We start from the raw sequence: 27,577 nt of genomic DNA, 5'->3' as shown, positions 1-27,577 counted from the left end.
TAGGGTTTTGTTTTGTTTTTCACTCTTCAAAAGTATTATCTGCAGCCAGTACAACTGATAACTCCCAGAGCTGCAGACCACCCCCAGCCACAGATGGCAGAGCGTAAATCTCCTGGTTTTTACTCTGCAGAGAGCCAAGGGGCTGGGCGGCCACCTAGGAGGCCACAAGGCGTGGCTAATGGGCTGCGTTTGGGTCTGATGGTTAGAAGTCAGCATTGGGGAGGGGAAGGGGAGGGTCCCTTGGAGGAAAGGAGGAAGGCGAAGGTGACCTAGAAAATCTGGACTGGATTTGCCAAGCAAGTTACTGGCTGTAATTTTCTCAGCAAAAGGCTGTGGGGCTGCTTCCGTTCCTCCAAACAAAGTGTGCGAGATAAGACAAAAGACGCTCGGGGTGGGCTGGGCTCAGAGCAGAGGCTGGACCCTCCAGACAGCAACTCTTGTGGTGGTTTCCTGTCATAGAGCGTGCTGGTTGGGCAGTCTGGGGGAAGTGATGGGAAGTGGAACATGGCCAGCGGGTGAGACCTCACTCTCCCACTCCCTGCAGGAATTCGAAGTCATCGCCCAGATCAAACTGCTCCAGTCAGCCTGCAACAACTACAGCTTCATGCAAGAAGATCACTTTGTGAGCTGGTTCCACAGCGTGGAGCGCCTCACTGAGGCAGAAAGGTGAGGCCCCCCCCCACCTACCATATATTGTGGTTCGGGTGTTTTAACAAGGGGTCCTACAGCTGCAGACCCCGAGGGCCAGAATGTTACCATCTCTTTTTGTGTAACAAATAGGTAGAATCCACCAGGTGTCTTTTGCCTGGTACAAGGGAGCCAGGTTGGTCAGTGCCAAGTCAGCCTCTTTTCTGTTTTCTTTTCAGCTACGGCCTCTCCTGCGAGATTGAGCCCCTCTCCGAATCAGCCAGCAACACTCTGAAGGCAAAGAGAAACCCCGGCATCATTAAACGCTGGAGCGAGTGAGTGTTCTGGGACTGGGATTCTCCATCCAGAGGCCCACCGGGGCTTCAGGACAGGCTGGTCTGGTTTAGCCAGAGCCTTGGTTCCCAGGGGCCTGAGTACAGTTAGCAGACACCAAAGCTCCCCTCAGCCACCTCTTCCGGTGAAACCTTCTATCCTGAAACTCTTGTTGGTCTCGAAGGTGCAACTTGAATTCAGTCCTGCTCTTCTACTGAAAACCCACAGGCTGCCCACCTAAAACTCTCTTCCAGTGGGGTAATGCTGAATATATTCCTCAGAGAATATACCGAGGAAGGGAACTCTGACTCACAAAAGCTCATGTTGAAACTGGACTTAGGTTTTATTTTGCTACAACAGGCTATCACGGCTACCTCTCTGCAATCCAGTGCTTAGTTACATAGGTGTAATCCCCACTCTTCAAGAAGTGGGGCTTACTTCTGAGTAAATATACATATGATCAGACTGGTCGTGGTCTCTAATTTGGTACTGAGCAAATTGGCTGTTGGTGCCTTTGAGGACCACCCCCCCTCAAAAATCAGGTAAAGGTGAGAGTCTCCCCAGTAATCCGTAACAATAAAGTCATAAAACTGTCATTCTCCCCTCCTGCCAGCGATCCCTGTGCTTGGAGCAAGCAAGCTTGGAACCTGATCCTTTCAGTCTCCAGTTTGGTGCTAGCTGGATCCATCCACCTCTTGCACTGTTGGGGCAGGAGCCTGCCACCCACTTCCCCAGGTTTTAAGACCCACAGGTAGGGAAACACTGAGCTGGAGCAGTTTTTCCCAGCCTGTAGGTCTGACCCAAAAGTGGGTCTCAGGCCAGCCATCCCAAATGGCGGCTCCTGCCCTTCGCACCCTTCTCTTTGTCTTCGCTTCCTCCTCGCCAGCTTCTCCCATTCTCGCCTCGCCCTCCCTCTTTGTGACAATTATGTGGGGGAGGGGAGTAGTAGTAGATGGGAGAAGGGAGGAAAAAGCTAAAGAGTAGATGGGAGCTGTTCAGCGCATGGAAAACTGAGAAGAGGAAAGAGGCGTGTATGTGAATGCAGGCTCTGCCTTGGTGCTGCTCCTTCAGCACCCTAATCTCTTGCCCAGCCCCCTGCAATGCCCCCTACCTGCTACCTGCTGTGGGAAATGTATTGCGCTGGGCCACTTGCCAACATGGGCCATTTTCCTACACCTCCTCAACCCGATGCCCTCCAGCTCCTCCTTAATCTCTTGGGCCAACCTTGGGGGGGGGGGGTCACCATACGAGGTAAATTTGGACTTGTGAGTCACCGTACCCAAAAGGTTGGGAACTATGGAGCTAGAGCGCCTGATGCCAGACACTCCCGACATACATCCTTCGGGGGAGAAGGGGGGGGCAGCACCGAAGCTGCCATTTAGTGAATTGGAGAGTCCAGGACTGTCTGTTCCGACAGGCAGCACAGGCTCTGGAAGGGATCTTTCCCTGCGCTGCCGCTTGAGATTTTGAGGCCAGGACTGACTCTGGCAGCACCTTCTGCACTCAGAGCATGTGGCTGCATCCTGATCTATGGCCTCATTGGCAGGGATACCACGGAATCTTTTGGCTTGGAATCAGAAGAAGAGGCGAGTGAGGCAGAGGGCCGAGGCTGAAGGGCCCTCTTTAGTTGGTGAATCAGCCCAGGAGAGAAGGCAGGGGCACAGCCAGGTTTCCAAAAAACATCGCTAGAGCCAGTTCGGTGTAGTGGTTAAGAGTGATGGGACTGGAGAGCCGGGTTTGATCCCCCACTCCTCCGGTTGAAGCCAGCTGGGTGACCTTGGGTCAGTCACAGCTCTTCCAGAGCTCTCTCAGCCCCACCCACCTCACAGGGTGATTGTTGCTGTGGGCATAATAATAACATACTTTGTAAACTCTCTGCATGGGTGTTAAGTTATCCTGAAGGGCGGCGTATAAATCGAATGTTACTATTATTGTTATTAGAGCTGGTTGTACTCTATTTAAAAAACACATTGCCACTGTGTACCAAGGCAGCCCAAAATCAATGTCAAAGAAAGCTGGATGCTGTGTCATCTGTTTATTTTGTCATGTTGCATCTGTTGACATGCTGCTACCAAGGGCAGTGAAGATCCACACTGGTGGCCAGAATTCCTTTTGAGGTATATTTTAGTGCTGAAAATTTAACCTGATGTGGCTCAGATGTTGTCAAGCCAGTCTTTGCAACCTTGAGAACTACTAGAAGCTTACATCATTAAACAAAACAAAACCTTAAAAGCTGAGAGGATGCTGAATTTTACACCACCCACATACAAAATGCCTTTTACCCAGAGTACCTATCAGGAAATATGAAGCTGCAGCCTGGCAGGTTACTGGTTTGAGTGCTGTGTGCAGGGTTAAATTGTGAACAGTTTGTGTACTAAGAATTTCATGACAAATCTTCTCTATAGCTCCTCTAACTCCAGAGGAGTTAGCCATGTTAGTCTGTAGTTGCAAATTAGTAAAGAGTCCAGTAGCACCTTTAAGACTAACCAACTTTATTGTAGCATGATGCATCTGACGAAGAGAGCTGTGGTTCTCAAAAGCTGACAATGCATCTGACAAAGAGAGCTGTGGTTCTCGAAAGCTGACTGTCATGTTCTGGCAGTTAGATCCCCATAGTACTCCACTGCACACAGTCCAGTGTATGAGTTAAAGTTACTTTATTAGAGAGTATCAGCATACACATACAAGGGTATTGTCAGAAGTGACGTGTATAAGGTTGGAGGGGTTAGTTACAGGGAAAGTTCCCGCCTTTATGATCTGGACGGTTAGGATTCTGGCGTGAAGGAACCAGAAAGGGGGCGGGGGAGGGGGTTGAGACAGGAGGCGAGAAGAACTGTAGGAGAGGTGAAGCTATTTTCAGTTCCCAGGGAGAAGCCGGCACTCAAGGACACATTCTCAAGCAGCTGTGAAAACAAAAGTAGACATTGCCGCAGGCACCTGTGAGATAAGCAACCCTCAGCTAGACAGGCCCCAAAATGCCACTTCCCATACTCTCAGAGGATCAGTACATAATACAGAGCACAGAGAATACTCATGGCAGATATGTAGACAGACATACATGATACTGACGATGCCTCTGATGAAGAGAGCTGTTGTTCTCGAAAGCTTATGCTACAATAAAGTTAGTTAGTCTTAAAGGTGCTACTGGACTGTTTACTGTTCTTCTCTATAAGGATGCTGAGGTTTTTACATGCCAGAGGCCTGCAGTATCTTGCCTCCCCTTCTCTTAACGGTGCTTTTTTGTCTTTTCCTGCAGCCGGCAAGCCCCCAGCACTGAGCCCTGTGCTAGCGGCAGCTCCCATTCCAAGTCCTTTGACCAGCTGAAGTGTGGGCCATACCTGTGCAGTGGGGACACAGCTGACTCTGTCAGCGTCACCTCTGCTGGCTCTAGCAGCTCCGACGTGGAAGAGATCAACATTAGCTTTATCCCTGAGTCCCCTGATGGCCAGGAGAAGAAGGTACAGGAGAGCGGCTCGCTGGGCTCCACTCGCGCCCAGGGGGGCAGGTGGCAGGTGCGCCCCTTGTCAGGGAAGAGGCCGACTTTCTTTGGGGGGTGGGGGGATGGGGAGGCACGGGGCGGAGGGCTTTGCAGCAGCCAGAGTCCAAGACTTCCTGTCCTGTAAGTGCCTCTAGCGGGTCAGGCAGCTGCTTGGTGCAAAGCTGAGAGGCAGAGCCTATCTGAACTCCTCCCACGTTCCGGGTCAGAAGAGCCTGTGTTCCGTGGAATGGTTAGAAATTGTTTTATGGGAATTTTATCTTGCCATATAGTTTGTTGATCACATTTTTTTTTACAACACCTTTTCCCACTGGAGTTCAGGGTAAGATTCCTGCTCCATTTTATCCTCATGACAATCCTATTAAAAAGTAGTTTGGGATGGGAGGGAGCAGCTTCCTAGTCCGAGTCCCACTCTCCAGCCACTGCACCACACGGGCTCAGTTACCTTTCTTAGATGCCCAAAGTCTTAGTTTTTATATTTTGGCTGCAGGTGGTGGGTGCCATGGAGCGCTACCTGTGGCAGATCAGTTTTATAGATAAGTCTTGCCAGGAGGGACGCAGACATCCGACATATCCTTCTCCGAGGGTTCGTGTGTGTTTTAGTCAAGTCCTCCTGACTCCCCCCCGCTCCCCTTCCACAGTTCTGGGAATCCACCTCCCTGTCCTCCTTGGACACATCTGGCATTGGCTCCAGCTCCAGCAGTGCCTCCTCCTCCTCCGTCTCCTCCACGCCAGTGCCGCCTTCACGCACCCACAAGCGCTCCGTCTCAGGCATCTCCAGCTACTCCTCCCTTTCGCTGCCCCTCTACAACCAGCAGGTGGACGACTGTTGCATCATCCGTGTCAGCCTAGCCGTGGACAATGGAAACATGTACAAAAGCATCCTGGTGAGTGCAGAGAGGCAGTCCAAAGCACCAAAGTGGGGCCAAGAAACAGACTCCCACCAAAGGTCCATGGGAGCAATTGACATTTGTTCTCTAGGCTGTCTAGCTTGTCTGGCATCAATTCATCTGACAAAGAGAGCTGAGGTTCTCGAAAGCTGATGCATCTGACAAAGAGAGTTGTGGTTCTCAAAAGCTTATGCTACAATGGAGTTGGTTAGTCTTAAAGGTGCTACTGGACTCTTTACTGTTTTGCAACTACAGACTAACACGGCTAACTCCTCTGGGCCTACCTTGTTAGAGTATATGGATGGATGTAATATAGGATGGTCAGTGTAAGCATCCGTTCCAGCCATCTGTCCTGTGCCAAAGTGACCAAGAAACAGGAAGTGGAGCAGTGTGCGTAGGAGGAGACTTGATGCTCCCTCATAGGCTCATGGGGATCACCAGGGCTGGAGAGCAGGTTTAGCCTCTACTGCAAAAGTATCTCTCCCACCTTTCTCCCAGCAGCCTTGATTTTTTCCTCTAGCATTGATTTATTTCAGGGAGGAAAAAGAGAAAACTCCATGCACAACCTGCCCTTCGCTCTTGCTGCGGCTGCTGCACAGGTTGCGTGTGTGTATGTATACTCACATATACTCAGCGTAATGATGGGCATTTTGCTAAGTATTGTGTATAATCACTGTTGTGAAAGAATCGACGTTCTGTGCAAAGGAAAGATGCGTTTGGCAAACTACCAAAATTAAACACGCTCTGGAGAATTGTCCTCCCCCCCCCCCCCCCGCATTGTGCTGCTTCTGGTGGGGTCATGGGCATGGGGCCAGGAGCTCCACAGCAGCTTTTGAGATGCCACACTTTTCAGGCTTGGAGGCCAAAGAACTTGCTGAGTTGAAGAGGCAAGCTGAGATTCACAGGAAGCTAAATTTTGTACCCATTTCTCCTGGTTGTATTTCTGCAGAATGGCAGCACAGATAAAACCCTGGCCTTGATGTACTTGCAATAACTAGACATTCCTTCTCTCAGAACCCCCTAATTTGTCATAAATCCAGACAGTACTTGGTGTTCTGTGTTGCTTGTAGCCGAGCCAGCGGTCAGAGTGGTGGAGCAGGGATCTCGCAGACCCAGGTTCGAATGCCCAGTCTGCCCTGGAAGCTTGCTGGGTGACTGGACAAGTCATACGCTCTTGGCTTTACCTACCTCACAGGGTTGTTGAGAGGAGAACCATGTAAGCCACTTCAGTGCCCATAGGGGAGAAACGCAAGACATAAATGAAGTAAATAGATAAATACACCAAAGCATTCCAAGCGAGGCCCCAAAATTGTGCTGTTTTTGGTAGAGGAATCAAATCACCTCGTCGTCTACGAAGTGGTCTTCGGCAAAACAAAACAAAATCCCTATTAGTTGGAGGTTTTTAGCTTGCTTTTCAAAATCCATCTGTTGCACTAAGCAGCATCTGCTGACCTTTGCTCTCGGATGCAGAATCATCTGCAATTTTGTACTGAATGTTCCAGGTGACAAGCCAGGACAAAACCCCGGTTGTGATCCGGAAGGCCATGGCGAAGCACAACCTGGATGGGGACCAGCCAGAAGACTATGAGCTCATTCAGATCATCTCAGAGGAGAGAGGTACGGGCAGACCTGGAGTCCCAGAGGTGGCTAGCGGTTCTAGATGTATAGGTGGCTTCTCACCTCTCCCACTTCACCTTCCCCCCCTTTCCCTCACTGCAGCAGCATCAGCCCTGCGTGTTCTGGGCCCATCCTCTCCCCCTCCTTTTCCTGCTGTGCCTGTCACCGCTGGCCCCTTCAGTGGGGGCCTCATGGACATCATGGCCACATGGTCTCTTCTGGCCGGGCCCTTGAGATTGGCCTGGAACCCCCACAGTGTAGAATGGCAAGGATGCACCATGGGCATCCTCTGAGGCAGGATGTATTCACAGGGCAGTTCCTGCTCAATTAACCCATGTAGTTCAAGCCAAGAGGAGGCGCAAGCGAAGCTGGCAGGGCTGTCTATTTGTAAAATGCCTTCAAGTCACAGATGACTTATGGCGATCCCTGATGGGGTTTTCAAGAAACTAACAGACGTGGTTTGCCATCTCCTGCCTCTGCGTAGCAACTCTGGATTTCCTTGGTGGTCTCCCATCCAAGTACTAACCAGGGTCAGTCTTGCTTAGCTTCTGAGATCTGATGAGATCTAGCTAGCCTGGGCCATCCAGGTCAGGGAGAACTATGTGAGAAGGCAAAGATATCTGGCAGCCTGCAGCATTCAGTCGGACTAGCGCAAAATGTGTTTTCACTATTTTGGCGTGTGAAACAAAATTTCTCCCCCTGGAAACATTGACGGGTGCAGTGGGAAAAAACTTCTTGCCAGTCCTGCTGGGAGTGAATGCTTAGCCATTTCTGCTCATCCAATCTAAGGTGAAACTCTTACTGCCAAGTGTTTTTAAAAAAAATAAATTATGTATGGATAGCCCAGGTGAACCTGAGCTCCCCAGATCTCAGCAGCTAAGCAGGCTCAGCCTTGGTTAGTAATTGGATGGGAGACCTGCAACAAAGACCAGGGTTGCAGAGGCAGGCAATGACAAACCACCTCTGTTAGTATCTTGCCATGAAAACCCCACCAGGGGTCACCATAAGTCAGCTATGACTTGAGGGCACTCTCCTCCACCACCTCCTAAGTATCATAGAGTGCCTTTGTATCTCTCCCCCCAAGCTGCACCTTAACTCTCCATGCTTAGAATTCAAGAGAGGCTCTTTCTGGGGCTAAGGGCAAGATGCCAAAGTCCCTGTACGTCTCTTTTCAGAAATTAAGCACTTGACAGCCTTCTAAGAACAGGCAAAAGCAAGCAGTAATCCTACTATATAATAGGCTAAGCGTATTCAAGACAACTCACTTCCTACCCTGGTGCGCCTCCAGAGGGCGCTGCTGGGGAGGGAAGCCCAGAGGAGGCAGCCAGACATCCAGAAAGCTCGCCATGGTGGAAAGCCCAGGCCGGGATCAGGTGTGGAGCAGGCAGGAATGCCTGCCCCCTGCCTTCACCCAGCTGGGATCAGGAGAGGAGCAGGTGGCAATGCCCACCCCCGGCCTTCACCCAGCTGGGATCAGGAGAAGAGCAGGTGGCATTGCCCGCCCCCTGCCTTCACCCAGCTGGGATCAGGAGCAAAGCAGGTGACAATGCCCAACCTCCATCTTAACACAGCTGGGATCAGGAGCAGAAAGGGGGCAGTGCCCACCCGCCACCTTCACCCAGCTGAGAGCAGGCACAGAGCAGGTGGCAATGCTCACCCACCCTTTACCCAGCTGGGATCAGGAGTGGAGAAGGTGGCAATGCCCAGCCCCCGCCTTCACCCAGCTGAGATCAGGCACAGAACAGGTGGCAATGTTCGTCCACCCTTCACCCAGCTCAGATCAGGAGCAGAGAGGGGGCAATGCCTACCCCCCAACTTCACCCAGCTGGGAACAGGATTGGAGCAGATGGCAATGCCCACTCTCCACCTTCATCCAGATGGGATCAGGAGTAGAGCAGGCAGCAATGCCCACCCCCCTTTACCTCACAAGGATCAGACAAGGAGCAGGTGACAATGTCCACTCACTTCACCTGGCCAGGATCAGGAGCATAGCATGAGAAAATGCCCGTCCCCCTTCACTTGGCCCGGATCAGGCACAGAGCAGAAGGTAATGCCCGCCCCCCCTTCACCCAGCCGGGATCAGGCGAGGAGAACGTGGCAGTGCCCACCCCCTTCACCTGGACAGGATCAGGCACACAGCAGGATGTAATGCCCGCCCCCCCTTCATGTGGCTGAGATCAGGCATGGAGCAGAACAAAATGCCCACCCCTCCCAGCCGGGATCAGGTGGCAATGCCTGCCCCCCTTCACCTGGACAGGATTAGGCGAGGAGCAGGTGGCAATGCTTGTCCCCTTCACCTGGCCTGGATCAGGAGCGGAGCATGAGGAAATGCCCAGGAGCGGAGCATGAGGAAATGCCCACCCCACTTCACGTGGCCTGGATCAGGTGCTGAGCAGGAGGTAATGCCCGCCCCCTCCACCTGGCCAGGATCAAGCATGGAGCAGATGGCGATGCCTGTCCCCCTTCACCCAGCCAGGAGCAGGAGGCAATGTCCACCCCTCTTCACACATCTGGGATCAGGCACAGAGGAGGTGGCCGTGCCCACCACCCCTGCCTACATCTAGCTGGGATCATTGACGGAGGAGGAGGGAATGCCCGCCTGCCCTCTTTCCCCGAACTATTTTTTTCCCACAACAGGCTTTGTTCCTAGTTTATAAAATAACTCTGAAAGTTCACAGCTTCCCCACCCCCCCCATTTCCCCCTTCTCGCCTACAGGCAGCATTGGTGGGGATGGGGATGGGAGAGGGAGCCAGGGTTCCTCACTCCGCTGCATTTCCTTGAACACTCAAGACAGCCCAGTCCTAAGGTGATGTTTTCTCTCTCTCTCTCTCTGCTCATCCCCCTAGAACTGAAGATCCCAGACAATGCCAATGTCTTCTATGCCATGAACTCTGCTGCGAATTATGACTTTGTGCTGAAAAAGCGAGGCTTCTCCAAGGCAGTGAAGATTAAACACGGCTCCAGCTCCACCCTGCCCAGGATGAAGCAGAAGGGCCTCAAGATTGCCAAAGGCATCTTCTGAGTGGAGTGCCTCAACCAGAGCTGGGCTGGGATTGCTTTTCCCCTTGGGGCTGTCAGTCCATCCGAGTAGGGTTCAGTTTATTCTCCCCTGCCTGCAGCTGCTGCTAGAGATACGTCCTTTCTCCGGGTTGCCATGGATGAGGAGTCCAGGAGAGAAAGACGGAAGCTTGGATGAAGCCCGGAAGGTGGAGGGATCCCCCAGTAATGACAGCTCTTTCTCATGTTCCTCTTGCTCTGTCAGCAGCAGGCATTTCTCGCCTTATTCAGGTACCTCACTCTCTTTTATTACGTGGAGGATTTTTATGCCAACCAACGTTCCAAGGCACAAGTACTACACCCACTCCACCTGTGGTTGCCTGGAGCCTCTACGCCGCAGGTGCCTTCTGTCTACGCCACTGAGACTGCTGCTGCTAAGGGACATGGGGTTTTGCTCTTGTTGTGATAGAGCAATGGGGAAAAGTGGAAAGTCCTTGCTGGGGCCCGGAGGGGGGAGGGCAGACATTTTGCCTAGATCTGGAGCCATTTCTGCGTGGGCGGGGAGTGAGTTCACCAGTTGGCATCTTTAGCAGGGTCAGTTGTTACCATTAGTAACTCACACTTGGCCCTGTGGGGATCTAAATACGCACATCTCCTCCTCACATGCTGCCTGCAGAGTGATGCTGTGGTGCCTTGTATGGATTTAACCACCAGAACCTGGATTCTCTGTAACAGAACAGCTGGCCCTGCCTGGACACAGGAGTGAGATTTCTTTTTCCTAAGGCCCCAGCACCAAAGATCAAATGTTTGTTTGCAGCCCGAGCCTTCTGCTGGCCATCCAAGCCAAGAATTGGCACAGGAGCAAAAGTTTCTGTACACACTTTGTAAATAAAAACTGTGATGGGAGTCGGGGGAAGGAGAGGAGCTGCCCCCCCCTCTCTCCAGGTCCTCTGATCTCTTTGGGGAAGTGCCACTGATTTGATGTTTCAATGAACTGTCAACTTTGACATGCAAGAAGGGTGCAGTAAGTACTGTGTTCTGATGTGATCAGATTTTTGTAAAAACACACCGCCTGAACCTACTATTTTTCCATATTTATTGGTTGTAAATAGACCAAGTTGTGTTTGTACATTTTACTAACACAGTTTAAATCCACCAGTTCCCCTCGTTTCAAATGGCAGATCTGGGGGGGGGGGGGAATGGGCATGGAGACGCCTTGCTTCACTGCTGTTTCAGAAGTGCTTTAACGGTCAAAGGGCTTCTGAGGAAGCATGACTTTTGGGGTTCCCGAGCTCTACAACAGTGGAACTGGAAGTTGAGGCTTTAAAGTAACCTTTACACTCTAGCCAGCTGCAGAGAGCCTTTTTCCCAAGAGTAGCTCTGGCCCCAACTGGCAGGGGCCACCCACAATGGGGGTACAGTAAATGCCCCCCCGTTCTTTGCCGACCAAACTTTATGCTGCCAGGGCTGAGGCCTGCTCGTTCACAACGTCTGTGGTGCAAGCAGAGTGTGGCAAGGGGGTGACGGGAGGGTAGCAGCTGCCAGTTGAGTCCATCTGGTCTCATTCTCCTGGAGTTGCGTGCCTGTTTCTCCAAGCCAGCCTCATCCAACTGAACTTTCCGCAATGTTGTTATTTCTCAGGATCCCGGAAGGCAGTTAAAGGGTGGGATGCACTCAAGTTTCTTTTCTAAAAATGTGTCTTTCTGAAGTAAGTGATCCTTTGCTGCTTATGAAGGGAGCCATTGTCTCCTTGAGGGCAGGGGGGTGTTGCTTTTTTCCCCTTGGGCTAAATTTGAGCCTTGCTCATATCGTGCATCACAACCTTAAAGATAGCCCACTGCTGTAGACCTGCTTTATAGAACGGCTTTGGCAGGTCCCTTTACTGATCTCCCCCTTCCCCTCGTTTCCGCTGGTTGGGAAGAAGAGATCCATGGCCACTCCTGTTGGCCATCAGCGAGGATCTCTCCACGGATCAGCTGGCCCAGAATCTTGGCTCAGACACCTGAAGTAGAGAGACGGCTGACCTGGATTCTGAGCCCAGCACAGTGCCTAGGGCTGCTTAGCCCAAGCCCTCCTCCCCCCTCCATTTTTAAATCATGATGCTTTTAACTGCAGGACAAAGCCAACAGTTCACTTCTCGCTGTCCCCCTCCTCCAGTTTCTGGACGGGATGTACACAGACTCCACGGCATTCTCCCCTAGGTGGGAGTGTAAGAATGTATGTATGTATGAAATGTGTAGCTTACAGGATGTATGTTTTGTAACAGTTTCCATGAAGTAGCACACAACTTTGTGTGATGTGTATACTGCACTGTAATTAGCCTTTTCAATAAAGACCACCCTTTTGATAGCATTTGCTTGGCTGGGGTGGGCGGCTGCTGTCTACCTAGAAACATCATAATTCCCTCACATTTCATTAACAGCCTTTCTTGGAAGTCTCTGGGGAGAGGACAGTCCCACTTCTTGAAGACAGTGCCTGCTACGGCTGGACAGGATCCGTCTTTCTTTCTTGCTCTGGCCTCGGTAGCCTCCACCCCAACGTATGCCAACATAGCAAAATTAGGTGCCATCCGAGGCTGCATCTCTACCTGAACCCCTGTACTGCCCGTTCAAGGCAGACAAAGGGCCAGCAGAACATCAGCACTCATCTTGACCATGCTGCAGCTGGTCTCCTCCTTTTCAGGAGTCGGGGAAACGGTTTAGACCTCCTCCCTCACTGCAGAATCAACTGCGATAGGTTCATTGAGCTTTCTAGTCCATGAGAATGTCTGAGTGACTCTGCCTCACTTCTCTGTGTACTACGCCCCTTGCAGCAATTTCCAGTTGCAAGAAGTTTATCTGCAAGCCTCAAAGAGGGCAGTGGCAGGGCTGGGTGGGTGGGTTGAGTGTGCTGATAAATGGAGCAACTTTCCACTCTCAGTACAGCCCCGATTGCTGTAGGGAAAATTCTACTGCCAGAACCCATGAATAAACACACACACAAATGGTGGCAGCAAGCTCAACTTTAATGTTTTAGACTACTAGTTCTACTCCAGCTCTATGGAGGCCACAGTGTTTGGAAGATTTCGGTAGGCAACATTCCAGAACTGCACATAAGGTGCTCTCAGGCCCTGCTTCACAGAATCATAATTGATGTCCTTGTTGATTTCTAGGTAATGACCATTCTGAGTATCATACGGGACCCAGCCAATAGGCACAGTGGATTCTCCTTTGTTAGGGTCACTAAGAAAACAAAAACAAACAAAACAGCTGCTCAGTAGAAAGCAAGCCCCATCAGGAACAGCTCCAGGGGGTGCAGGCAAGAGGTCACCTGCCAGTGCCCCTCATCAGTCTGACAACCAAGTCCTTGCCTCTGCATGAAGTCCCAGTCGTGCTGAGGTCAAGCGGCTGGGAGCAATTTGGAGGCTGAGGTTTCTACTGGCATCTCTGCACCAACTGCATCAGTATCAGTAACTTGGCTGAAGCTGATTATGCCCAAGATTCCTCCTGCTGCTGGTAGGCAGAGGGTCATGCTGTACAGCCACATGGGCACCAGCGAGGCTGAAGGATTAGCTGTCCCTGGCCTCCAGCAAAGGCCCAACACCATCCACCGCTGGTGCTGGGCCAACATCAAAGGCTTGGGTTTTCTGCCAAACAGAACTAGCTGATTCCGCCCTGGACCCTGCAAATCTTTTCCCTGAAAGAGGAAATGGGGGACGGCCACATCCATGGCTAGTCCACAAGGAACACCTGCCTGGTCCACAAGAGGGAGGCAAAGAGATTGAAAGGAAGGACAAGTGCCTCTGCTCAGGCAACAAGTCCGGTCAAGGAGGGAACCTGCTGCCCTTGAAGAACCCACTGTAAAAGGCCTTTGAAAAGGAAGGGGGGGGGCCGTCCTCCTTGGATCTGCTGTGGATCACTACAAGTGGAGTGTCACGCAGAGTTGAAAAAGCAGGAAGTAAAAGCCCCAGGACACAGGCTTGCTGCCAGGCTTGGAAGTTCCTCCCCTCCTTGGAGGCAGAAAGCAGTTCCCTCAGCTATGGGAAAGCTTAAACCTCCCCACTTGAGACAGAGGCAAGGGCCACTTTTAAGACCCCCTTTTAAGAGCACAGCATGAGCATTCTGAGGTTTGCCGAAAACTCCTCTTTTTCCCTTGTTCAGTGGGGGCTTCTTGGTGATCTCACAACTTGACCACGGAGAGAGAGAGAGGCACACTTGGATGGAATGTACTTCCAAAGTAGCTCCTTGGCTCTGAAAATCTTCCATCCACCTCCCCCCAGAAAGTCTTGGTTTTAGCACAAATTTCTCTCCAAGACAGATGGAGCGAAGTTGAGGAGGGAAGCCAGTGGATTTTAGAGGATGCCAGTAAAAACAGGTTGCTGCCTGGCCAGGAGACACCCCCCACCCCCCGCAAGCTACATGGGTCTCTTACCCTGTTCTGGCAAAGTTGGTCCAATAAGCAATCATGGCCTTGGAAACCGTTCTGTGCTGAGGCCGATAGCCCAGTGGTGTGGCAAAGGGCTTCCCAAAGACATACTGCAGATCGTCAGCATGGTCCGCCCCTACCCAACTAGGATAGACTGGCATTCGAGACAGCTGAGAGAAGAGGTAGCTGTACGTCTTGCCACTCCTGAATGCAGAAGGAGGAAGGAGGTACAGGGACAACAGTGACCACCATTCCAGCTATTCTTGGCTACCCACAGCAGAAGTGTGCATTGGGGAGGAGGACCCATGCAGAAGCTAGACTAAAAGAGCTCTAAAAACCACAGATGCTGCTGGCTGTACTTGGAACTAATGGCTGGGGAGGAGGAAGAAGAGATGGGCCGCCAGCACCGGCTTTGCCTACCACTTTTCTCCTAATACAAGCCAAGGGAAGCGAATCCATGGCTAACTGGAACCCCGATATCTGAGGGGCAGCCCCCTCCCTCGTGCCCTGCAGCCTGAGTCAGGCAGGCTCTGGAAGGGGGAGAGACTGCTGATCCCATTAGCAAAGCAAGGCCGGGACGGAGAGAAAGGGAGCCAGCCTCAAAATACAGGACTGTGGTCGACAGTCTTTAAGCAGCGTATTGCTCACCCTGTATTTCAAATAAAGCTTTCTCCAGGGGAGTCCCAGAGTTCCACCCCTTCAAAAGAAGTTCCCTCTTCAGAGCCCTTCCAACTTGAAGCGGACTGCCAGGGTTGAATGAACAGTGGCTCCCACCCACAGCCAGGCAGGAGTGGTGCCCACCTGCACCCAATTCTAGTGGTAATACTCACTTGGCGTTTTGGTAATGGAGTTGGAGGGCCTGCTGGGTGGGCACCAGGAATATGTAGTCAGTCTCCAGATCCACCACAGTCCTCTTCATGACTTCCTGGGTCACGCCGTCACTCCACACCTGGGTGTAGAGTGAGAAGGTTGCATTTGCCCCCTGCACGCCCTTCTCCACAGTCAGCCCCTGGGCCACGCGATACACCTCGTCCCTACAAAATTGGACAAGGTTACTAGACGTCTGGGGCACCCAATGAATTTGATGGGCGACAAGACAGAAAAAAAAACTTCTTTACTCAATAAATGCCCTGAGCTGGATAGCCCAGGTGAGCCTGATCTCGTCAGATCTCAGAAGCTAAGCAGGATCGGCCTTGGTTCGTCATTGGATGGGAGATCTCCAAGGAAGACCAGGGCTGTGGAGGCAGGCAATGGCAAACCACCTGCGTTAGCCTCTTGCTGTGCAAACCCTGCCACAAGTCAGCTATGACTTGAGGGCTGTCTACACCACTCAACAAATCATTAAATGGTGGAGGTAGTGACGGCCAGGAGCACAGATGGCTTTAAAAGACGGTTGCAGGGGTTCATGGAGAAGAGGTGTGCCAGCCATAGCGAGTGAAGGGAGCCCTGAAACCTCTGGATCCCAGTACTAGAAGGCAACATCACAGGAAGGCCATGGCCTCTGTGCCTTGTTTGTTGACCTTCAGGACAACTTTTAAATTTTTATTTTACTTTATTTGTCTTACATCATTCTCCTTGCCTTCATTTTATCCTCACAACAACCCTCGGAGGTGAGGTTGAGTGAGTGTGACTGGACCAAGGTCATCCAGCAAGCTTCCATGGCAGAGTGGAGATTCGAACCTGGGTCTCCCAGACCCAGCATTCTAACCTCTACACCCAACTGGTTCTCAGTTGGCTGCTGCGTGAAATAGGAGGCTGGACTAGGTGGACCACTGGCCTGATGCAGTGGGGCTGTTCTTATGTTATACTGAGACGGTTTTCTCCATACCGTGTCAGTGCTGGACAGTCAAGGCCAGAGTCAGTCTCATCCCAACAAGCGGACTATCGTTTCCTGTCTTGACTGACAGAATGTCATTCGCATATGGCTGGCAAAGGGGACTTGGAAACTAGATCGATCTGGGTGTGCTGATCAGAGTTCGGTGCGACGTTAGACAAAGCACAGTGGCTCTGCTGCCAGGGGGCCATGTGCCTCGAGGCTGGGGTCTTTGATGCCCCCGAGGCCAGCTGTACGCGTGCGGAGCCAATGAGTTGCGTTTGTGTGGTCAGATTAAACATAACTAGTACATTTGTGCCCAGAGAGGCCAAGGCTGGCCTTCGAAAAGGCCAGATTCCAAAGCTCGTTCTCTCCTGCAGTGCTGCCGGCCACCGCTTCCCCCTTACGCTGTGATCTTCACCAGGGGGCGGTTAAGGGCTGGCATGTCAATCGAAGCAAAGAAGTGCCCGTCCATGTTGTTCACTCCAGCAATGTAGTCGATGTCCGCGGCGTTGCCAAAGAGTTTGTCAGGGTCATCGGGGAGGAAATCTCCGTCAATCACTGGAGAGAAGGCCAGGTAGTGCACGAGGGGATCTGCAGCGGGGACAGAAGACCAGACCTAAGGACGGAAGCAGGACAGCACGCCACAACGGGGGGCTGCAAACCACACACACACAAACACACACTCTAATTGCCAGTTTGTAGCCCTTACAGTGCATAGCCAAACTGGAGTGCAGGTATATATCCATTTGGGGGAAAAGTCACACAGAAATTACACACTCAGGAAATTTTCTTCTCTTGAAAACTGGAGAAAATCAGAGCCTGAGAACTCACTGGAAGCACTAAAATAATTTTTAATTTGGAATTCAGATTTGTAGAGCTGGGCTGGAACCAATAAGGGGAGAGGAGAAACAAATTCTGCTTCAGGTAGGAACACATTTTTGAGAAAGCTTTTGAATTACAGTCATAACCTCCCTTCCCTAGTCTTTGGCTAAAATAGCTTTATGCTTCATCATGTGGACTTTTTCCAAACTAAGTGAAGCTGAAAGGGCCCTCTTCCTCTCCCACCCCTGCTCCTCAAACTAAAAAGCCTGACAGGGATGAAGAGTAACCGCAACAATCTTTGGTTTGGGTCAGGAAGGCAGAGAGAGGAGGGCCCCACTGCAAGTACTGCACTCAGCGGCTGAATAAACCCAGAGCCAGCCCTGTGATAAGAGGGCAGTTAAGGAGCACAGTGTGGGGTAGGGAGGAATGCATAAAATGTCTTGACATTCAGCCTGATGAAGAATTCTGATTAGCTCAAAAGCTGATTAGCTCAAAAGCCCTAATAAAATGTATTTCATGGATTTCATTTCTAGACATCATATCGCCGTGCTTCCAATATCAAAGATGGATAGCCGTCTTAAACTGTCTGTAGCAGTAGAAAAGAGCAAGAGTCCAGTAGCACCTATAAGACTAACAAGTTTGTGGTAGGGTATGAGCTTTCGTGAGTCACAGCTCACTTCTTCAGACAGGTATCTGAAGGAATCTAAAGAAGTGAGCTGTGACTCCTGAAAACTCATACCCTACCACAAATGTTGTTAGTTTTATCGGTGCTAATGGACTCTTGTTCTTTTCTACTCCAACATCCAATTAGGCAGATTCCGAGAGATGCACAGCAAGAAAAAGAGATTAAATAATTTAAAGCAACCAAGAGTCTGGAAAGGAGTTGCCCAGAGAGATGGTTTCTGGTTGGCTTGATTGTTCTGGTCTTTCCTCTGCCAGAGGAACAATTCTGCAGCATCTCTGCCACAGAACACTTTGCTCATTCGATCCCTCCTGATTCAGGGGCAGCAATTAATCCACCTCCGAAGCTGCCCACTGCATCTCTGCACGAGTCACTGCAACAGGCTTCCTACCAGCACCTAGCATTGTAGGGCACAGGAAAGTACATGAGCAGGCTGTTCATTCTTTAAAAAGTCAACTCTTCCCCAGCCTTCAGCCAGGCTTACACTGCAGGTTGAGCACATCCAAATGGTAGCCCATCGTCAGAGCTTTGGGGTCTGTGATCCGCAGGCAGTTTGCCAGGGCCGTGGTGTTGTGTGTCGGGCAGCCCACCTTCTGCCCCACCTGCAAGGCACAAGAAGAAAGCCAGCCCTCAGCCACTTGGCTCCCACACTCCCAAGAGCGTAGGAAGGCAGCATGGTTTAGGGGAGCGCCCGGTTGAAGCCTGTGCCACAGAGAAGGGCAGCAGATAGGCCGCACCTTCCACAGAGCAGAAATTCCGGGAAATGGGCATGGAATTAATCTTCCTGAGAAAGTCATTGTTCATTTTTTAAAAAAAGTTTCTAGCCCTCACTATATGCTTGAAAGATTGACTTCTGAGGAATTGCTGCATAATGTTACCAGTGGTTGGCAGACTTCAGCATCCTGCTCTGCTCATAACAAGAATTATGAAACAACTGGCATAAAATTTAGCTTTTCTTGCATTGCCAGGAGCAGAATTTGCAAGATTCGCTCCTTTTCCGCATGCTACTTTACCTTGGTTGCCCAGAAGAGAGGGTTCTTCTGAATGGCCCAGGTGCAGAGGCCGACTCCGCTCTGGCTGATGGCCCGTTTGATCAAGCCTTTGTTGTAGGGAGAGAGTGTCTGCAGGGTAGGAAAAAGGAGAACACACACACACACACACACCCAGCGCTCTCAGCACTTCACTGAACAAGAAGTTAGCAGCAGAGCGCAGAACAATTTCCAAACAACATCTTGGCCTACAAATCGACCTCACGGAGGTAGCTATGAATTTCCTGCATTGTGCTGGGTTTGGACTAGATGACCCTGGAGGCACCTTCCATCTCTCTAGGGCAGTAACTCATTAGAAATCAGGTGGCGACGTTTACAGTGCAGACCTAAACTGAGTTACAGCCTTCTAAATCCACAGAAGCTAAAGGACTTAGAAGGCCATAACTGTGCTTGGAATTGCCCTTGTCAATCAGTTAAAAAGACTCCCCTCCACCCTGCCAACTATTCGGGCGATTAAAAAAAAAAACCAGAGTGCCTACGAATTCATTATGGGTGGCAGACACTGTTTTAAGAAAAGATGTCCCTCCAGTTCTCTTGCAGTAGAGGGATCTCCTTTGTGAAAGTGTGCCTGAATCACCTACACATAAAGAATACATAACATTTTCTATGACAAACTTAATTATTGAAACATTTTTATGCCACCTCTCTTCAAGGCAGCTTACAACAATAACAACATACGGTTATAATCAAAATAAAATAACCCCCAAATCCCTCCCTCCCTCCCTCCGTCCGTCAAAGATTCAAACCCCCTCAAAAGCCCTGAAAGCAGAAAGCCCTTGCAGCATTTCCTAAAAATCGTCAAGTTGGGAGCTCCTCATTGAGCCCGTTACACAGTGGAAAAGGCTCAAGTTCCGGTCGACGCCAGGCAGCCCACCCCGAGAGGTGGGATCACCAACTGATGGCTGCTGGAAGACCACAGTTGGCACACAGGGACGTTTGGAAGGAGACAGTCCTTCAAATATGTGGGTCCCAGGTCATGACGGGCTTTAAAGGTCATCACGGGCACCTTGAATTGAGCTGGGAAACAGACTGGCAGCCAACGCAGTTGTTCCAAAATGGGCAGCACACATTCCCAGCAGTTAGCCCCTGGCAGTAGTCCTGCCGCCGCAATGCGGACCAGTTGTGGCTTCTGGATTGTTTTCAAGGGGAGCCTCACCAGAATGAGGTGGCAGAATCCCGAGGGAGAAAATGGGCTACACCCAGGCAGGCAGCAGTTGCTCTTTTAATAATCCTTCACGCAAATATTCTTTGCAAATAAAAAACCAAAACAGCACATCAGGAAGACGAGTCCTCGTCTTTCCCTTTGCGTGTGTTGCTAGTTTTCCACTCCCAGGGAGTCTCATCACCAGTGGGAATGCTGAGAAGTACAATCTCTCGACTACAGTTCATTCTACCGCCATGACACTTCATTACCACCTGCATTATAAGGCGGGCCTCAGATTTCTTCAGTTGTGTGACAGGAAGTCACACTGAGGTCTACGATACAGAAACAGAGAACCATTACTCTGAATACAAGAGCTTGGCCTAGGACACATTCCTGATGGCACAAATACCGCAGCGGATGCACCTGGCTGTACTGGTGAAATTCCAGTGCATCCGCTGGAATAAGCAGGCTCCACTGCAACAAAACTATAGTGCAATGCAACACACCCAGGAGCCCCGCAAGAAGCCCACACCTGTAAGGAGACGCTGACAGCCCCAGCTGACTCCCCAAAGATGGTGATGTTCTCGGGATCGCCTCCAAAAGCTCTGATGTTTCTCTTCACCCAGGCAATGGCCATGTGCTGGTCTTTCAGCCCATAGTTTCCTGAGGGAGGGGAAAAATGTACATCAGAGGGGGAAAGTCAAAGGCAGGCAAGGCTGGCTGGCTGGCTGAAAGTACGCTTCATTAAGGTCCATCTGTGAACCACTCACTGGATAAAAATAAAATATTCATTTTATTAGATTTATATTCCGCCCTCCCCACACCAGCAGGCTCAGGGCAGATCACAATTTACACACAAACTTAAAATTACATCAGATAATTAACGCAGTTTAAAACTATAAATTATAAAACATCCAAAGATTAAAATACATATACATATACACAGGGCTTTTTTTGAGCAGGAATGCGGTGGAACGAAGTTCCAGCAGCTCTTGAAAATGGTCACATGGCCGGTGGCCCCGCCCCCTGATCTCCAGACGGAGGGGAGTTGAGATTGCCCTTCATGCCACCGAGCGGCGCGGAGGGCAATCTAAACTCCCCTCTGTCTGGAGATCAGGGGGCGGGGCCACCGGCCATGTGACCATTTTCACCGAGGGCAATTTAAACGTTAAAAAACTCCCTCCTTGTTCCAGCTGACCCAAAGTGATGTCATTGTGCGGTCTTGAGTTCCACCACTGAGTTCCACCACCTCTTTTCCCAGAAAAAAAGCCCTACATACACACACACACACACACACACACACACACACACACACAGTGGAACAATAAAATACACTATACATATGCACAGGGCACAACTCTTGAACCAGCACCAGAGCATTAGGGAGTATTCAACAGATGGAGGATGTTACCAGTGGGGCGGGCACAACCCATACTCGACCAGACAGGGGAGGCTCCGCCTAGCATCAACCATACACCTGGCGGAACAGCTCTGACTTACAGGCCCGGCGGAAGGATAACAAGTCCTGCCAGGCCCTGTTCTCATTAGACAGAGCGTTCCACCAGGCTGGGGCCAGGACCGAAAAAGCCCTGGCTCTGGTCGATGCCAGGTGGGGCTCCCTGGGGCCAGGGACCTTCAACAGATGTTTACCATTAGAGCGAAGAGTCCTCCAGGATTCATATGGGGAGAGGCGGTCCCGCAGATATGCCGGTCCCAGTCCGCATAGGGCTTTATAGGTTAATACCAAAACCTTGAACCTGATTCAGTACTCCACCAGTAACCAGTGCAGCTGACGCAGTACCGGCGTTATGTAAGCACACCTTGGCGTTCCAGTGATGACCAGTGCCACTACATTCTGCACCAGTTGTAATCGCTGGATCAGGTTCAAGGGAAACCCAGAATAGAGCGCGTTACAGTAGTCTAACCTAGAGGTGACCATTGCCTGGACCACTGTAGTCCAGTCGCAGGACGAAAGGTAAGGGGCAAGCTGTCGAAGGTAGAAAAAAGAAGACCTGGCAACTGCAGTGACCTGAGCCTCCATGGCACTGCCCCATCGAGTATAGGAAGCTGAGGTCCCAAATCCATGTTTCCACAACTCAAGTACAGGATCTCTGTCTTCACAGGGTTTAGTTTCAGCCAACTTTGCCTCAACCATCCAGCCACGGCTTCAAAAGCACGCTCCAAGACATCCGGGGCCGATCCAGGCCGGCCCTCCATCCGCAGGTATAGCTGGGTGTCATCCACATATTGGTGACACCCAAGCCTGAAACTTCGCACCAACTGGGCGAGGGGGCGCATATAGATGTTGAACAATAATGGGGAGAGTATCGCCCCCTGCAGCACACCACATATTAGTGGCCTACGGGACGATAACTCCCCCCCCCCCCCAGCGCCACCCTCTGCTCCCGACGGTGAAGAAAAGAGACTAGCCACTGTAGTGCTGTCCCTTGAATTCCCACATCGGTGAGGCAGTGGGTCAAAAGATCGTAATCAACCGTATCAAATGCTGCTCAGCAGCGCCGATCCGCCCCTGGACTGGATTGGAAATATGTACATTTCCAAAGTATCCATGAGATATTGAAGGAAGTGGGATACTAATCCACAACGATTACTGTAGGCATCACCTGCTTTTACTACATTGTCTTATGCCATGTAATCCATCCTCTATATTGTTTATAGTACACCTTGCTGTGTAATCCTAGTCTTATTTCTTTGTTTATTAGTTGTCTTGTGCCATCTGTCCACACTTTTGGGGGGGCTGTTTATCCATCCTGTAACCCACCTAGAATCTCAGTGAGAAAGACGGCCTATATCCATAGTAAACAATACAATACATAAAAATTCAATAGGCGAGTCACCACTCACAACTGAAAAGAAAGGCCACCCTCAGTATTCTCATTTTCATTCCCTAGGATGGCGCTAAAAAGAACCCCAACAGTCTAATTTATGGGGCAGTCTGGGACAAGGACAGGTATATAAACACCTTAAATAAATAAAATCAGTAGATCAATTCAAGTTCAGAAGCCAAAGCGAACACGGAGCCACTGGAATGGGGTGACATACATTTCATATCGGTCATTTATTGGAACAACTGTTGACATTATTTTTTATAGTCTGCTTCCGATTTGTACTGGATGAAGGCCAAATAAATAAACTGATTGCTTCAGCACCCAGAGTGGGCTATCCCTTTCCCCCAAATGGGACAAGTGCCAATAGACTACAGAGCACAGACGTGATAACAGCGGCTCACCTGGTCACCTGTGGCAAGTCGTGATTCTCTACAAACAACCAGGCCCAAAAAGTGTTACAAAAGTTGGTTCTTCCATTCTACATCCCGGACCCTCTCCCCCCCCCCCCCAATAATTAATAGGTTTCAACAGGTGGGCCAGTAAATGAGGATGAGGGCCAGTCGTTTTTGTGAACTTTTTTGCAAGAGCTGAGCACTTCCAATCTATGGAGCAGAACAGTAGGCAAGCCAAAGAGGGCTAAAGTTGGCAGTGGGGAAACAAATCCAATCAGTTTTCTTTGGGTAACAAACCTCTGGACACCTTGTTTCCACTTGCCAGGGCTGAGAATGACAACTGACATTTTTTTAAAAAAAAACTCTGATAAATAAAGTATGAAATACAAACTTGCAGGATATTCACACGGGACAGACCTATGGGAGTAACACAAGGCGGATATAAAAGATCTGCATTTCCCAGGAAGAACATTTGGGAAAAGAACTGGTCTTTTACAGCTAACGATGATATTCTGTGTGGCTTTGAAACAAAGACGTTGTTTTGTGTATATTGTATTAAAGTGAGCAGAAAAAAGACCAAAGCCTTAAAAAGTTGGGGCTCAAAGAACTCCCCTCTCTTTCATCCCAGGATGAGGGGGAAATAGTTATTGCTCTGCCCTGACTGTGGACTTCAGGTCCCCCCGCCGCCGCCACACGCACAAAGTTCCTTGTGGCTCACACACCCAAGCATTCATCACCCCCCCCTTTCCATCTCATCCATCAGCTCATCCGACAAAGCTGGCTGCAGCCCCCAAACCTTCTATTTCAAGAAATCAGGGGAATTTTGACTCTCGAAAGCTCTGGAACTTTGTTGGCCTTTTAAGGTGCTACTGGACTCAAATCTTGCTCTCCTACTGCAGACCAAGAGGACTACCCACCCAAAACGATCTTCAATAAACCCATTACTCTTTAAGGTACCACAAGCCTTCCCCCCGCCCCCCGCCTCTTCTGCTGCAGCAGACCGTGCGCACATGCAACACACACACACACACACACGCATTGCTGTTTTTGGATTACAATTCTGAGGTCCTAGCCCAGGCTGTTGAAATGAACCACTGACAATGAGACAGCTGCAGGACAGACGGTGAAATTACTTGCATTGCAGGGCGGTGCTTCAACTGTGAGGGTCTGCACAGAAGAACAAGGTTATGAAGACTGATCCAATATTTTCCTCGATAACATCATCCTGTGCAGTAGAACTAAGAGGACCTTTGAGGAACTTGTGTGGAGAAGCCGATTCGTGTTCGAGCGATGGCAACTTGCACGTGCGAATGGGCTGTAGCGCACCTAACCCAAACCGAACTTTCCCACCATCTCCAAGTGGGGCTGGCTCACCCATTCACAGCTGCAGGTCATCAACGGCTGATCGACCAAATGATGCAGTGTGCATGGGAACTGGCCCAGTGACACAGTACAGCGGAACACACGGGCAACTGCAAGGTCTTCAATGAGAAGAACAGTAATTACGGAAGAGCCTCCCTGCTGGCAAACACACAGCTGCTGCACAAAGTAAAGAGTGGATGTCAGTCACCTTTATCTGCACAGAGCAATGCTGGGCAATGCTCCATGAGAAGTGAGCAAGCAGCCGAGACCACATCCCAGAATCCTCAGCAGCACAGCAGACCCTGAAAACAGAGACCCTGAATGCCTCGGCCAGAGACAAAACTCACCGTGATCCATCCCATCCACTCTGATCTAGAAAGAGGCTGAAGGGGGCGGAGAGAGACCCCTCCCGAGGGGCCTTACCTGGCAGGCTATCATCTCCGGTGCTGAGGAATCCGAGGGGTCCCAGGCGGTAGTTCAAGGTCACCACAATGACTTTCCCCCGCGTGGCAATCTCCTCCCCGTCATAGAGGTAGTTGTTCAGGAAGTTAGCGCCCTGTCCACCTCCCCACAGAAAGGCGCCCCCATAGATCCAGACCATCACAGGCAAGTTGGTGGAAACTGAAGCAAGAAAGGGGACAGGGTCGGGAGAGAAAGGAACGCGGGGGAATGAGGCAGGCAGGAAACGGTCACAAGTTAAACCCACATTCTCACACTATTGTATTGTGGGTTGCTGTGTCAAGGAAGTCACAGAGTTGGTGGGATTGGGTACCCCAGGAATCAGATCTACTTTTCTCCCTCTCTTGCTGACCAAAATCCAAGGCGACCAGACTCTTGTCCCATGTGCCCGAGCCATCTCTGCCCCGTCTCTTCTAGACCGTACCTTGCTTTTTCCCTTGAGGGACCCAGATATTCAGGTACAGACAATCTTCACTGCCCCGCGTGTCCGTCTGGGTTAGTGTGGTCTGCATGCAACGATTCCTATACTCCTTGGCCTGCAGGGTGCCTAAGAGGAAAGGGGGAGGGATTTGCAAAAGTGTAAAATTCAAACTGGTTTTTATAATTAGTAACACCCAAAATCTTGTGTGAGACTGTTGGCCATGGAAGCTACCAGCAACCTTTAGTCTCCTGAATTACCAAGACATGCTGAATAATGCACGATTCGATAGACACCAATGGCACCTGCAGGATTTCACTGGGGTTTTTTGTTTTTGTTTTTTACAATGGCCACACTTGGGCTGTTGTCTGCATTACGAGACATCCAGTCTCAGAACTTAAGAGGTCGCAGTTCTGGCAGAACTCAGAAGGCGGCACCTAATGCAATGCAAAGTCTGTCTGCCTGAGAATCTGGATATCCAGATTTTTGATTTTTAAAGAATAAATAAGCGAGTTTCTTGCTGCTAAGGTAGACTTATCTGGTAAGACCTACTGAAAACTGCAGGTAGATGAATAAGGTTTTGACTCTTCTGACTTCGACTATGCAGTCAGACATCTTAAAAATTTAAGACAATCATTTCTGGCATGGAAGGAATACATTCCACAGCAGACTGCTAGTTACAAGAGTTAGAAGACACGGTAGGAGGAATGGGCACTTATCACTGTTTATTCAAGTCTTTCAGTACTATTAGCAGCACACACACAAAAATCAGAGTAAACATCACAAAATGAAAAAAATTATATAATTTTGAGTTGAATTTGCAGCGTACCCACAGCCCTGCTCTACCACTGAGCCATGGCCCCTCCTTCAATCTTCTTGTCCCTAGTATGGGGATATGCAATGTATGAAAATGAAATCCTGCCCTCATGTCATAGATGACATATGGCGGCCCCTGGTGAGGTTTTCATGGCAAGAGACTAATAGAGGTGCTTTGCCATTGCCTGCCTCTGCAACCCTGGTCTTCGTTGGAGGTCTCCCATCCAATTACTAACCAAGGCCAACACTCCTTAGCTTCTGAGATCTGACGAGATCAGGCTCTCCTGGGCTCTCCTGGTCAAGGCATGCAATGTATGAATGACCTCATTTACCGGGTTGCCATAATACAATTTACACTGCAGTATGATCTGCAAAGCCCGTCATGTCATTTAAGGTGCTCTGTGCTAGAAGAATGCAGAGGGAGCCTTACCTGGCCAGCCAGGGTGCGGCTGGGGGTCTTCGAGAGTGTTTGGAGGGGCAGCAAAAGGGATCCCCTTGAAGATATCCACATAGTCCCCAAAGAGGCCCAGCTTCTTATTAACCCCTTCAATGAAGCCTCCTTCTGTGCTCACGATGCCCAGCTAACGTCATGCCAGGAGAGAAAAGAAAAACATCACAGAGCCTTTCACACAACCGCAACATTGTCAGATGAGAACTCACACATCACAGTGATAAATAGGAAGGCTAAAACTGGAGAAGAAAAGCCATCCAGGTCTCCCAGGACATACCATGAAGGAGGGGGTGTTGGTAGGGAAAAAACCATCACAGCGGCTTGGTGGAACAGCATCTGCTTGGCAAGCAGAAGGTCACAGGTCAGTTCCCAGCCATTGCCAGTCTGAGCAGACAATACTGAAGGGCCGTAAAGGGCCAAGAGTCTGATTCAGGAAGAGGCAGCTCCATGAGCCACCAAGGCACAAGCTCTGCTACTAGACAGGCATCCGAAAACAACTGTTGGCTTTGCAAGAGCCCAAATGTCTCCCTAGTCTCCCTTGAACACACACACAGTCTTCTGCCTGTCAAACTACAGCACAAGTTTCTTTTGAAAGTTTAAAAATCAGTTTGCCACACAACACAGGGCTGCTGTGGAAGAAAACACAAACCAGACCTGAAACCCTCTTTGGGGCTCACCGCATCAGACCTGGCTTTTTGGATCGTAGCCTTGGAATAGTGGAAGAATAGCTGTCCGGGTCCTTCTCCTCTCAGGCTCATAGCTCTTTTTTTCTCATTGGATGCCCCCACCCTCACAGCTTACCTTTGCAGACCTCACTGCCCCCAGGCAGAAGGCAAGAGCAAGGCACACAACCTTCCAGGGACCCATGGCACACCCTCCACTGGACAGACGTGGCCTCTACACTAACGCCTGCCTTTATATGTTTAGTACCAGCCAAGTGAACTCTATATAG

General features: G+C 50.4%; 2 protein-coding genes across 4 annotated transcripts in view; one reads left to right on the top strand and one right to left on the bottom strand.

Annotated features, from left to right (window-relative positions):
* The window catches only part of RALGDS (ral guanine nucleotide dissociation stimulator), a 131,069-nt gene extending 118,756 nt beyond the window's left edge, over positions 1–12,313 (top strand). For 2 of the 3 annotated variants that reach the window (XM_054997687.1, XM_054997684.1), the window contains exons 13-18: positions 545–666; positions 867–962; positions 4,217–4,472; positions 5,098–5,343; positions 6,849–6,963; positions 9,811–12,313. In XM_054997687.1, coding sequence (XP_054853662.1) covers positions 545–666; positions 867–962; positions 4,217–4,472; positions 5,098–5,343; positions 6,849–6,963; positions 9,811–9,986 — 1,011 coding nt within the window. In that variant the 3' untranslated portion in view covers positions 9,987–12,313. The remainder of the gene's footprint in view (positions 1–544; positions 667–866; positions 963–4,216; positions 4,473–5,097; positions 5,344–6,848; positions 6,964–9,810) is intronic. The other variant, XM_054997685.1, reaches the window with a different exon arrangement.
* A 631-nt stretch (positions 12,314–12,944) lies between these two features.
* CEL (carboxyl ester lipase) lies at positions 12,945–27,577 on the bottom strand. Its single transcript, XM_054997213.1, has 11 exons — positions 27,427–27,577; positions 26,605–26,755; positions 25,365–25,487; positions 24,905–25,102; positions 20,411–20,541; positions 18,699–18,806; positions 18,170–18,287; positions 16,586–16,772; positions 15,196–15,399; positions 14,372–14,569; positions 12,945–13,182 (listed from the first exon to the last, which is right to left on the bottom strand). The coding sequence occupies exons 1-11, from the start codon at positions 27,490–27,492 to the stop codon at positions 12,987–12,989; spliced, it is 1,680 nt and encodes a 559-aa protein (XP_054853188.1). The 5' UTR covers positions 27,493–27,577; the 3' UTR covers positions 12,945–12,986.

This window comes from Eublepharis macularius, chromosome 14 (genome assembly GCF_028583425.1).
Source record: "Eublepharis macularius isolate TG4126 chromosome 14, MPM_Emac_v1.0, whole genome shotgun sequence".
NCBI lineage: Eukaryota > Metazoa > Chordata > Lepidosauria > Squamata > Eublepharidae > Eublepharis > Eublepharis macularius.
The sequence above is the reverse complement of the archived record's forward strand: the minus strand, read 5'-3'. Positions and strand labels throughout refer to the sequence as shown.